This window comes from Protopterus annectens, chromosome 8.part1 (assembly GCF_019279795.1).
Source record: "Protopterus annectens isolate FY-2018-M chromosome 8.part1, PAN1.0, whole genome shotgun sequence".
In the NCBI taxonomy this organism is placed as follows: domain Eukaryota; kingdom Metazoa; phylum Chordata; order Ceratodontiformes; family Protopteridae; genus Protopterus; species Protopterus annectens.
Genome location: NC_056742.1, coordinates 373990758 through 374002829, shown reverse-complemented (window position 1 = coordinate 374002829; position 12072 = coordinate 373990758). Strand labels below are relative to the sequence as shown.

At 36.0% G+C, this 12072-nt stretch overlaps 1 protein-coding gene across 1 annotated transcript in view; it reads right to left on the bottom strand.

Moving 5' to 3' along the window:
• ABCC12 (ATP binding cassette subfamily C member 12) overlaps window positions 1-12072 on the bottom strand; it is a 1155696-nt gene that overhangs the window by 120938 nt on the left and 1022686 nt on the right. Inside the window, exon 25 of the mRNA XM_044081948.1 lies at window positions 929-1018. Within this exon, the coding sequence (XP_043937883.1) occupies window positions 929-1018 (90 nt within the window). The remainder of the gene's footprint in view (window positions 1-928; window positions 1019-12072) is intronic.

Here is a 12072-nt window from a genome sequence, read left to right as displayed (position 1 = left end):
AGTGGACTTTCCCGGTAATCAAATGCCAATAAATAAATAAATAACATTAATCCAGCAGTCCTCAGACACTATACCTGCAGAGAACTGGAAAACTCTGAGCGGTACTATGAAGGAACGAGGTTAAAACACAGAGATCATGTGATCTACTGTATAATAAGCAAGGTGATCTATTGTACCACGTCCAGGCTTTATAAATTGGGAATTCTGGAAAACATACTGGCAACTATAGTAAGAGTGGGATTCAAGACAATGTATTCTTAAGAGGTATTCAGAAAATCAGTGAAATGATTAGGAAAAGGTTAGAACATACCTTTCAACCTCTTAGACCAAGAAATTTGAAAAAAGTCATAAATAAAATTGCGACAAAGACCCAAAAGTAGGGACATTTTTTTAAATCTTGCTCTTACAAACTTAGTTGTTAGAATAACAGGTTTTGCATTAGTATGAATTTTCTGAAGGATATGAAATCTTATTTTGTAACTTCAGTCTTTAATGATTTGCCACTGATTTGCCAGAAAACAACATTTCTATGAAAAATGGACCAAAAATATGAGGCAAAAATCTGGAAATTGTGTGAAAATCTGTACAGTTGAAAGATATGGATTGGAACAATGACTTCTGAACTTGGAGGAACAGTACAAAGAGGAAGATCTCAGTGAAAGAGACACAGGAAATGCCTAATCGTTTCCACAGTAATGTAGCAGCCCTGTGCAGATGGAAGAAGCAAATGCTGCACTCAAAGCTTAAATGTAGGTTGGGGCTGAACATTCATTATTCATTAAGGTTGCAAAATAACTGCTGATGTGTTATCACTATAAAGAACAAGCATTATACAACTGCACAATTAATAGTAATAATACTGCATAATTAAATAGAGAACTCAAGTTTTTTTTCCTTTATTAACAATATTTGTGGAAATACTGCTTACCAGTACATACTCATTAATTCGTTCAACTGAAGTAAACCTTGCTTCTGTTTCTGCTCCCATTCGTACACATATCTGAAGCAGTCCCGTTAACTGTATTAAAAGAAAATGTACTGTTGGCAGTCATTTTGTTTACATACAGAGACACATAATTTAAAATGTGTACAATAAAACTTCATACCAAAGAAGCATGACAGACAAGCACCACTGCATCCAGCAGACTCATTCCACACCTAGTGTATGTGTGTGTGTGTGTGTGTGTGTGTGTGTGTGTGTGTATATATATATATATATATATATATATATATATATATATATATATGCGTGTGTGCATGTATATGTATATATATATATATATATATATATATATATATATATATATATATGTGTGCGTGTGTGTGTGTGTGTGTGTGTGTGTGTGTGTATATATATATATGTGTGTGTGTGTGTGTGTGTGTGTGTGTGTGTGTGTGTGTGTGTGTATATATATATATATATATATATATGTGTGTGTGTGTGTGTGTGTGTGTGTGTATCACAGAAACTACTTAAGCTCGGCTTCTATCTCTTTCCTATTTTTAAAGTTTTCATATACCTGTGCAAAGCCATCTTGAATTTCTGCGATCTTTGCCATTACCACACTAATCAGTTTTTACAGTATCCAGCTACAACCTTTTCTGTAATGACATTCTTCCTCACATTAATGCATATTCTGTTAATTTTTATATCTCGTTATAGAGCTTAAATATTTTTTCTAAAACAAGAATGTAACAGGCTATTTAAAGGAAATAACATTTGAAAAGCAGAAGTATACAAGATCCAGTCAGAAAGATTCTATCAAAACACATAAAATGTAGGTTAACAGCAATAAACAGCCATTGCTTTTTCAAGGTACCATAGCAAAGTACGTAAAGTATCTTTGAAAACTTAAAACCTTAAAAATGGTGATTGGATGATGCACAATGTCAGACCTTTTTTACAATGGAATCAAGTTAAACTTGAATGGATTTGTGCAGTTGTTTTTCAATCATTATTACTTATCATGGTATTAGCTGTAGTGGTGCTACGGTAGTGTTGTCGCCTTACAGCAAGACGTTGTCCCGTTCGATTCTCAGCTAGAGCGTCTTCTGTGTGGCGGCATGCATGAATGGGCGTACCTTCATTGAAGGTTGTGCGCCAGGGCTGGTAACTCAGCACGTAAAAATCCACTACCAAACATTAGCGGACCGGCGTTCCACTGTGGCGACCCCTAACCGGGATAAGCCGAAAGACACAACAACATGGTATTTCTAATGAACCTTGACATGTACTTTGACACATTTGGCTTATAAAGCTAACATTCTTGTTATTTCCGCATAAGTGTAAACACCAACGAAAATATCCTCAGATGGGCACAAAGAAGGCGCAGAAAGAAAGGATCTAACAAATCACAGAAGTGTGTGCAAAAAAAAATTTGCATCCTCGTTTTTACAAAGCATCACTAGACATAAGTATACTTCCCCTGAAAATGTATTTAATTGTTTATTTTTGTATTAATTAGCATTTGTTCACTGAGAAAGTCCGACTGGGCCATTAAGGGCCCCTTTTCAATGGAGGACCGGGGAAAAAAGTTCCACAGTCAGCAAATCTTACAAGATGTCATCCTGTACAACAAAATACAATGCCAGATGAACTCAACAAATTTTAAGTATTATATACAAGATACAAAAATTAGTATATAAATATTTAAAAAAACAGAAGAGATAGCTCCTGAAAAATCATTATATTCCACAAAGTTGCATTTCAGTTTTACTGTAGCAATGATGATGTTAAGAACTTCCATTAAGTTAATAGACAGGTGCAACGAAATATGAAGGGCATTACACCTAGATGGTAGTTTATTTGGTAAAATATTTTAGGTATGGCTAAGCTATTTGGTCTTCTAGGGATACCCAGAAGCTTAGGTTATGCTAGATGACCAAAAGGACACTACAGATAGAGGACAGATGGACAGAGCTGTAGTAACATTTAATCAAGAGAAGAGTTGCAGGAACATAGTTTGGAATCCAAGACACGGTCCTAAGGTTTGCTTTGAAGTATTTTGGAATTGTGATTTGTCTTAAGTCTTCTAGGAGAGCATTCCAACATTTGGATACATATGAGGAATACAATGCTTCACCCTGTTTATTGTTTAGTCTATGGACTTGGGCAAGATATGTGTGTGTCCTTAGAACTGAGAGACATTACCATGACTGTAGCCACCTTTTAGAATATATCATTAAAAACTTAATTTATCCTTTCTTTTACTTGTAATCCTTCCATAATGTAGAAATCAGTGAGAAATCCATTCAGACTCCCTGCCTTTCCCCTTTTTAAGTACCTCATCTCATCCACCACCTCTCCGACCTCATGGTTCCACTCAGTACTGCCCTCTTATCTCTTCACAGCACCATCCCTTCCCATACAGGTTTTCATAAAATTTCCTAAATTCCTCATATGTATCCATTTTCCTATAAACCATCTCCCAATCTGACTTGAGTTGGGATCTATCCCATCTCCCGATATAACTTGAGTTGGTATCTATCCCATCTCCTGATATGACTCGAGTTGGAACCTATCCCATCTCCTGATCTGACTTGAGTAAGGATCTATCCCGTCTCCCAATCTGACTTGAGTTGGGATCTGTCTGTCCTGCTTCCCTCTCTTTTACCTGTACGTACTGGAGGACGCACAGCTTTCTGCCCTTTAGCTACTCTGCTCCACCTCTCCCACTCACTGTTTATCAGAAGCAGCTAAGTGCACTTGTCCATTTTATTAATTGTTTCTGTTCCTTTATCTGCTTGCAGTGGGGTAATTTCCATACTGCTTTGCTGTAACCCCTCTTGCTTGTCACTTCTTACCAGCTGTCTGTGTATTTGATTCTGTCTGATGTTTGACTAAGGAACAATCCCCATTCAACAGCCACCACTTGCATCGAAGATGGTTGCAGCCAACAGACTTGATTCTTTAAGGCCACTGTAATGTGGAAGGGTACGCTATTCTAATTGCAGTCCCCTCCTTCCTAACACTGGGGCAAGATGCTATCTTCAGGATAAATCAATAGTGAAAATTCTGTTAAGACTCTTACCAGCATCCTTCCCATCCTGAATCCTTTCCTCAGAGTCCCTTATCCCAATAAATACTCCTTGGACCTGTTGCTGTGTAATGTTATAGTGAGGTGTATCAGCCTCCCATGTTGGGTGGTCTTTCCACCCTATGTGCCCTGTCTATTGAACAGTCAAGTTACTGAACTTCTACTGTCATCTCCTGCAGACATTTTTTATGCAGGCAGTTGGATCATGGTCTTTTGCCCCTTCCACCAAGCTGATGACCCTAACATTCTCCCTCCTACTTCTTCATAGTTTCATAGGTACATAGATGTATACTAGGCTAACTGCCCTGAGGGGTTATTTTAAGCCTAGCCAATAACTTGTGGTCAGAATCAAATCCTGTACCTTGTTTGTGAGGCAAAGACCTTAACTGTTATGCTCAAAACTCTTCACATTTGGTCATCAAAGCATTGGCAGTGGGCTTTAGCTATTTCACCCCTCTTTTCAGCTGATGTAAACTTGTTCCACCACTTCTATCCACGGCCCAACTATTGCCACTGCTTGTGGGGCACATTCACCTTGTGTCTGACTTCACAAAGCTCCACATTCAAGGTTACTACTTACACCACCAGGCCTTGGAGTTGCATCCATGTAACATCAATTTTCACTTCCATTTTGGTACGTGTCACCACAAATTACCTACTTGCTGTAACTAAGGCACAGTCACTCACCCAATGCCACTATTTCTGCTTGAGCTGTTAACATTTAACAACCACTAAACCCTTTTTAGTGGCAAGCAGTGATGGAGCTAATCACCTAGGCTGCCTCCCCTACCAATAAGTAACTCAAGGCACAGAGCACAATACTGTGGCAGCCACTCTTGAATGTGGAATGCAGTAGTGTAGTGCTAATACACAGTTTAAACCACGTACTAGAACTATGTGTGTCTCACAAATGTAGGCTTCCTCTATGGAGTATCTGTATATGCCACTGCACACATGAAAGGCTCAAGGCATGGAGCAGATATGCTAATGATGTGGCCTGTATTTTGTGTGATTCACAAGTTTCTGCACAAATGTAGGCTTCCTCTATGGAGTATCTGTATATGCCACTGCACACATGAAAGACTCAAGGCATGGAGCAGATATGCGAATGATGTGGCCTGTATTTTGTGTGATTCACAAGCTTCTGCACAAATGTAGGCTTCCTCTATGGAGTATCTGTATATGCCACTGCACACATGAAAGACTCAAGGCATGGAGCAGATATGCGAATGATGTGGCCTGTATTTTGTGTGATTCACAAGCTTCTGAATTGCAGGGGAGACTGTGTATAACAGGATTAGATTTATGGAGTGATAACTGAAGACATACAGCACTTACACCCATCCATCTGTCAGGATTAGATTTATGATGCTATAACTGAAGACTTACAGCACTTTCACCCATCCATCTGTAAGGGTGCACCTGACGTTGCATTAAAGAAAACATGCTGATCAGCATAACAATGTCTAGTAATGCTAATATCTCTAAAAGTAAGGAAACTACTTATAACACTTCGGTTATTATCATGATGCAAACATGCACCCTGTAGTTCTGTGCAATGCACACATGTACACTGCTTTACTTGAACATCATCTTATCTCTGTGGAAAGGACAGTGCCATCCATCTGCAAATCAGACAGCTTCCACACCTGATCCCTCCATTTGTTTAATATGCATATGGACTCCAGGCATGGCCATAGGGGAATTACATTTTTAAGAACCACCCTTGGCCAAGTGTATTCAGTTACAGCAGATACATCAGATTGTAGTAAGATTCCTGGACAGCTCTATTTATACTCAAGTAATATTATGCCCAGGAAGGTTCCAGTGAGATGTGGCCAGGTACAGTGTATAACACAGACTCCACAGTAACTACTGTAGCTGTCCTACTCCATCACAATTCAGCAGGCATAGTGTCACCATTTCACATAGAGTGACATGTCTGATACTGGCTATGTCTTCCTTTGGTCACTGTAACATGCTAACAGACTCTGTTTCTGCAGCAATATGTCAAAAATACATGTTTACATGTCTTGCAATTCTCTACCTGTTGCAGACAGGGAGCTACAAGCTGCACACCTGAGTAATATATGCATGCAAAGGTAACAGCACACAAAGGTGGCAACATGTCTAGGACAGCAGTACTCGAGAAAACAAGTACACCAACTGTACGCATTAGTACAGCTTATAGTAATGTGAGTCCACAGTAATGCAGCCATGCTGGTGCAATAGTAAAGCAAACCACATTACTGCATTGGATGTCACCTGCACAGAAATATGCCAGAGCTGCATTGTAATGTCTGCACCACTTTACAATCTGTAGAGACCAGCTGTTTGCATCTTTGAATAATAACATGTACATGTACACAGATATTATGATATTTTCCATTGAAAATATGGCATATCAGGCAGTGGTAGCAGCTATGGAGCAGTTTCACTCGATGGGGTAGGCATCCTTCACCTACTGATTCATTACAATCCACTCCACAGTTGCTTTGCCTTATGTAAAGGGTATTCCTCCTGTAGCGACTTCGGGTCTATCATTTTGTACTTTGGAGTAACACATCATCTGACAAGTAGCACTCAATCAAACATTTTAAATCAACCCAAACAATCTGTTTCTTTTAATTTGTGCTTGCTTTAGCTAATCGTTTTCTTTAACTCTTTTGATAAGAGTATCACCTGCCTCCTTTTGCAGCATTCTGTTTAAAACCTCTGTTGCCAAGGGGTGAGGGATGTCTTTAATTAATTTCTTGCTTCTTATATATTATTTTCAAATGTAGGAAGGGTCACTCCATTTCCTGATGATCCTAGAATGTTTTCTTTTTTTTTTTTTTTCCATAATAAATTTTTATTGAAATATATTTTCCAAAAACATTACAAAAATACAATAAACATCACACACATAATACACTATAACTACTACAAACCATTTATACAATATCTACATGAAATGCTTCCTATATTTAATATATTCCTAAAATCAGTATCATGCTAATATAATATTGAAGACCTTTTCCCATATTTTCGGGTTATTAATATTTTTGTTAGTTTGTTTCAGAAGTAATTTATGTGCTAGTATATATTTTATAGCCACAAGCTTAAAATTATTCCATGATGTCTTATGTGGTTCTAGCCAATTTGTGGCTATATAGAGTTTCATCAGCAAAAAAATATTCATACAAATAATAGTCTGCGATCTGGAAAGCTCTCTTGGAGGAATGTGTAGAATCATAAATTCCCATGACAGTGTAGAACTTTGATAACCCATCTTTTGCAGTTGTACTTTAAGAGAGTTCCAAAGTTTATATACACATTTACAACTCCAGAATTTATGAAGAAGATCCGCTGTTTGATCTGCACAGTATGGACAAATTGGAGAATTCCTAGGGTTAAATTTATGTAATCTAAGATGTGTGTAATATGCATTGTTCCAAATCATCAATTGCGTGTACATCAGTTTTTGAAAATAAACTGATTTCCTAGTTATATCAATTGCTTTTAATATCTGATTGTCTGTTACTGTTACTTTGTTTACCCAATACTCTGAAAGCAAAATTTTGTCCTGAAATTTCAAATCCTTAATTAATTTGTATGCAGTTGCTATAAATTTAGTGTCTTGTTGGATAGCTTGCCACAATTCAGAGCACTTATCCACAAATCCGGCTGCAGGTTTAAAGTTCCTAAAATAGCTCAAGGCAAGTTCTTTAACTTGTCTCATTATAACAATGTAACTTCTAGGTAGATTCATTTCCTGTCTAATTTGTAAAGCCGATAAGTCAAGTTTATTAAAAACATCAAATAGAGTCAGATCAACTATTAATGGAAATTTGCTGAGATCGATCAGCTGATTATTTAGTTTAAAATTAGGATTCCTGTGGAAAGGTTGAAGAACCATCATATATTGCAATAAATCTACGGACTGAAATAAAGTTTGCAAGGATGAGACACAGGTTATTATGTGGTCCATGACCCCATATTTTATCAAACTAATTTTGTCCATAAAGGGTAATGCTTTAGGATTTATTTTCCTATCCAAAATATGCTTATGATTCAAGACCACCCAAGTTGGTATCCATTTTGTATTTGTTACATCATAATTAGCAATTCTTAAAATTGGATTAGTGTTTACAATCAAATAATATGCTTCAAAGTTTGGTAGCTCAAGTCCCTCTCTTGTTTTAGGGGTCATTAATTTCTCATAAGATATTCTAGTTCTTTTTGGGTTCCAGATAAATTTAGCTAGATCTTTATGCATTTGTTTAAAAACTGTTTTTGAAATTGATAATTGGGCAGACCTAAATATGTATAACATTCGTGGTAGTATATTCATTTTCACTATTGATACTTTTGCTAATACCGGTAGTTTTAAATTCTTCCATCTGTCACAATCAGCTATTATGTGTTCCCATACTCGTTTAACATTATTTTTATAAAAGTCCTTATTATCCGTAGAGAAATTGATACCCAAATATTTAATATTTTCTTTACATGTTAACTTTCCCATCAGGGCCATTAATGAAAAAGGTTTTGGGGTTCTTAACGGGAAGATATTCGTTTTCTGTAAGTTAATTTTATAATTAGAAACTACCGAAAATTCGTTTATGAGCTTTAATATCTTTTCACTGTCCGAAATTGGGGTTGTACAATAAATAATAAGATCATCGGCGAATGCTGACATTAATATTTTATTCCTATAAATTATTGGTGCATTATGATACAAATTTTGCTTGATATATAAAAATAGGGGTTCTAGATATAGGTTAAACAATAAGGGGGACATGGGACAACCCTGACGAGTACCATTTTTAATCTGTATTTTGTTAGAATAAGTCCTATTGATGTATAGCGTAGTGTATGGATTACTATATAGTATTTGTAGTATCTGAATGAATTCTTGGGGCAAGTTAAAATAGGGTAACACATCAAACAAAAACTTTATGTCTACTCTATCAAATGCTTTCTGGGCATCTATTATAAGAGCATAGATATTAAAGTTGTTTTGTTTAGCATACGTCATCATATTATGCAATGTAAGTGTGTTATCGCTAGTTTGTCTAGTTGCCATAAATCCAGCTTGTTCCTTAGAAATTAGATATATCAAAACCTTCTTTAGTCTCGATGCTATAATTGATGTTAAAATTTTCATATCCACATTCATTAGTGCTATTGGTCTGTAATTATCTGGGTTAAGGGGATCTGAATTGGTTTTATGTATGAAAATTGTTTTTTCGCATTGAGGTGGGGGTCACTAATTTTATTTTTAGTTATATAATTAAATACATGAGACAATTCTTTTCCCAAACTATCAGCAAACTCTTTGTAAAATTCAGCTGTAATACCATCAGGCCCTGGCGACTTATGTGCTTTCATATGTTGAATTGTATATACTATTTCTTCTTTAGAAATAGGTTTAATCAGGTCACTTTGCAGGCTCTCTTCTAATTCTGGAAAGTTAATTTTTTGCAGAAAACTTTTATTCTGGTTATGTAGAGACCTATCAGTTTTCCCCTCATACACCTTAGTATAGATTTTCTCAAAAACATCAACAATATCCTCAGCTTTAGAATATATTGTGTCATTATACTGTATTTCTGAAATATATCCAGTTGTTTTTGATTGATTTATAATCCTTGCCAGTGCTTTTGATGGTATTTGAACATTATTAGCATATTTCACTAAACACCTATGTTCTTGAAGTGTTAATTTATTATTATGAAGCAAAAAGAGATCCCTTTGAAGCTTCAACATTTCCTCCTCAGTTTGAGCGTTAAAATTCTGAATCAGCTCATTATCAAGTTGTTTTATTCTTATTTCTAGTTTTTGAATATCACTATTATGAATTTTCTTATAATATGAGGATTTTATATAAGAAATCCTCTAATTTGAGCTTTAGCTGTCACCCATTCAATGTCAGGAGTATGTTTTTGGAGCTTCAAGCTATCTGTAAATTCTTTCAAATATTTTATAATTCCGTCTGCTATCTCTTTTTTACTTAAAAGATTTGGGTTGAGTGACCAATTATAACCCCTATGCCTTCTTGTGTCTTTTAAATCTTTAGAAAATTTTAATGAAATTTTTGAGTGATCTGATAGATGACGAGTGTGTATAACCACCACTGGTTCTAAATTCGTTAGTGCTTTAGATATCAAAAAGTAATCTATTCTAGCCCACATTTTGTGGCATGGTGAATAGAAGGTGTATTTATTTGCATTATTAATATCTTGTGAATAAGAAAAGGGGTCATATAATTGAAAATCTTCCTTAAAATCATTTAATGCTATCCCGGCCTGCTTATTAAATGCTCTTTGTGGACAAGACCTATCCAACTTTGGATTTTGATAGGTATTCCAGTCCCCACCCACAACAAAATAATAACCATCATATTGTGTTAATATTGGATATAATGATGCTATGAAACTGTGTTGATCACTACATGGGGCATATATATTCAAAAGTAGGATAGGTTTATCAAATACATTATCCGATAAAATCACATAACACCATCGCCCATTTGGATCCACTTTGGAGTCTAAAATCCTATCTTTGTATTGGGAGAATGTTTTCTTTTGACTATTTCATGCCACTCCAGTACTGTAATGTCACCACAGTTTCCAATTTTGGATCAAACAAGTAACAAAAAGTGAACGTAAAGGACATGACTAGCTTAAAGCACATGGTTTCTACTGACGGACATAGTCAAGAGTCAAAGTATGCATTATGACAAAACAGAAGAGAGTATTAAGGCTGTCAGCTGCTTATGGGCACCATGCTGTACTCCTGGGCTTGATTTTCTATAGTTCACCTTGTATATTGTTTGGATCTGGACATGTCTCTTAACAAGGTAAGTGGTTCTAATGTACCAGTGCAAAGGGGCACATACTTAGTCACATTTAATTAGCTACCAAATAAATAACACAATTCTGTGCAGCTAGACAGTGGGCCAGCAGTACTGTAGCTGTCACATCATATCAAATACTGCCACAGCCTGCACAGTTATCTCAGATGTACGATGAGTATAAACACTGCCGTGTCCCTTACTGTTGTTTCACCATAAAGATTGTGGAATCCTGACTACAGTTGTCTGCATAAAGATCTGATGTTGTTCCCCAGCCTGAAGAAATGGGGCTACTTCAAATAAATGTCCATCAAGCTAAATGATATGTCACTGCAGGCTCCCTATTCAAATGTCGGCACTCAAAATACTGAGTGCTGAAAAGCCGGGAAAAAAAGACCAAAAACACAGAAGAGGGAATCTCAGAAATCAGGCTTCTACTTAAAACTTCTTTTTGCTGTGGGGCAAGACTCCCTGCACCCCTCCTCCCCAAACTTATATATAACAACTTGACATACCTCAGAGAAAAATGAATATTCAGAGAAATGTCAGCTCATATTTAATATATCTAAGTCTGTTCTTTCTCCTATTTCAGTCTCTGTTTTTCAGGACTCGCTTGATGTTTAAAATAGTTACCAGCACAGCACTCCTGACACCTTTAGCTGTCCTTCCATAATGCTATACCTGTCAAGTAGACCACCAAAAAATGTTAAAATAAAATATTTAGAACAATGGGTAATACCCATTTTCAGCAGAGGCCAGGGGAGAAAAGCTCCATTTGTTACATTGTATTATACTTAGTTCCAGTTAAATGCAGAGTAGCTACATTTCCATTTATACACATACAGTAGTTTTATATATATATCTATATATATATCTATATATATATCTATATATATATATATATATATATATATATATATATATATATATATATATATATATATATATATATATATATACATATATATAGGTTCCCTTCATAATTTTGAAATACTGAAATCACGAATTTCAGTATTTCGAAATTATAACACCAAAGCCTTGAAATCCTGAAACACCAGAAGTGAGAAATTCAAAATCCCGAAGTATGGAGATTTTGAATTAGCGCTTCTGGTGTTGCGGTGTGTGAATGGTTAGGTGTTAGCTCGGGTATATATGTGTTTGTAAGTGTGTTGGTTAGGGGCTTTAGTGTATGTCAGT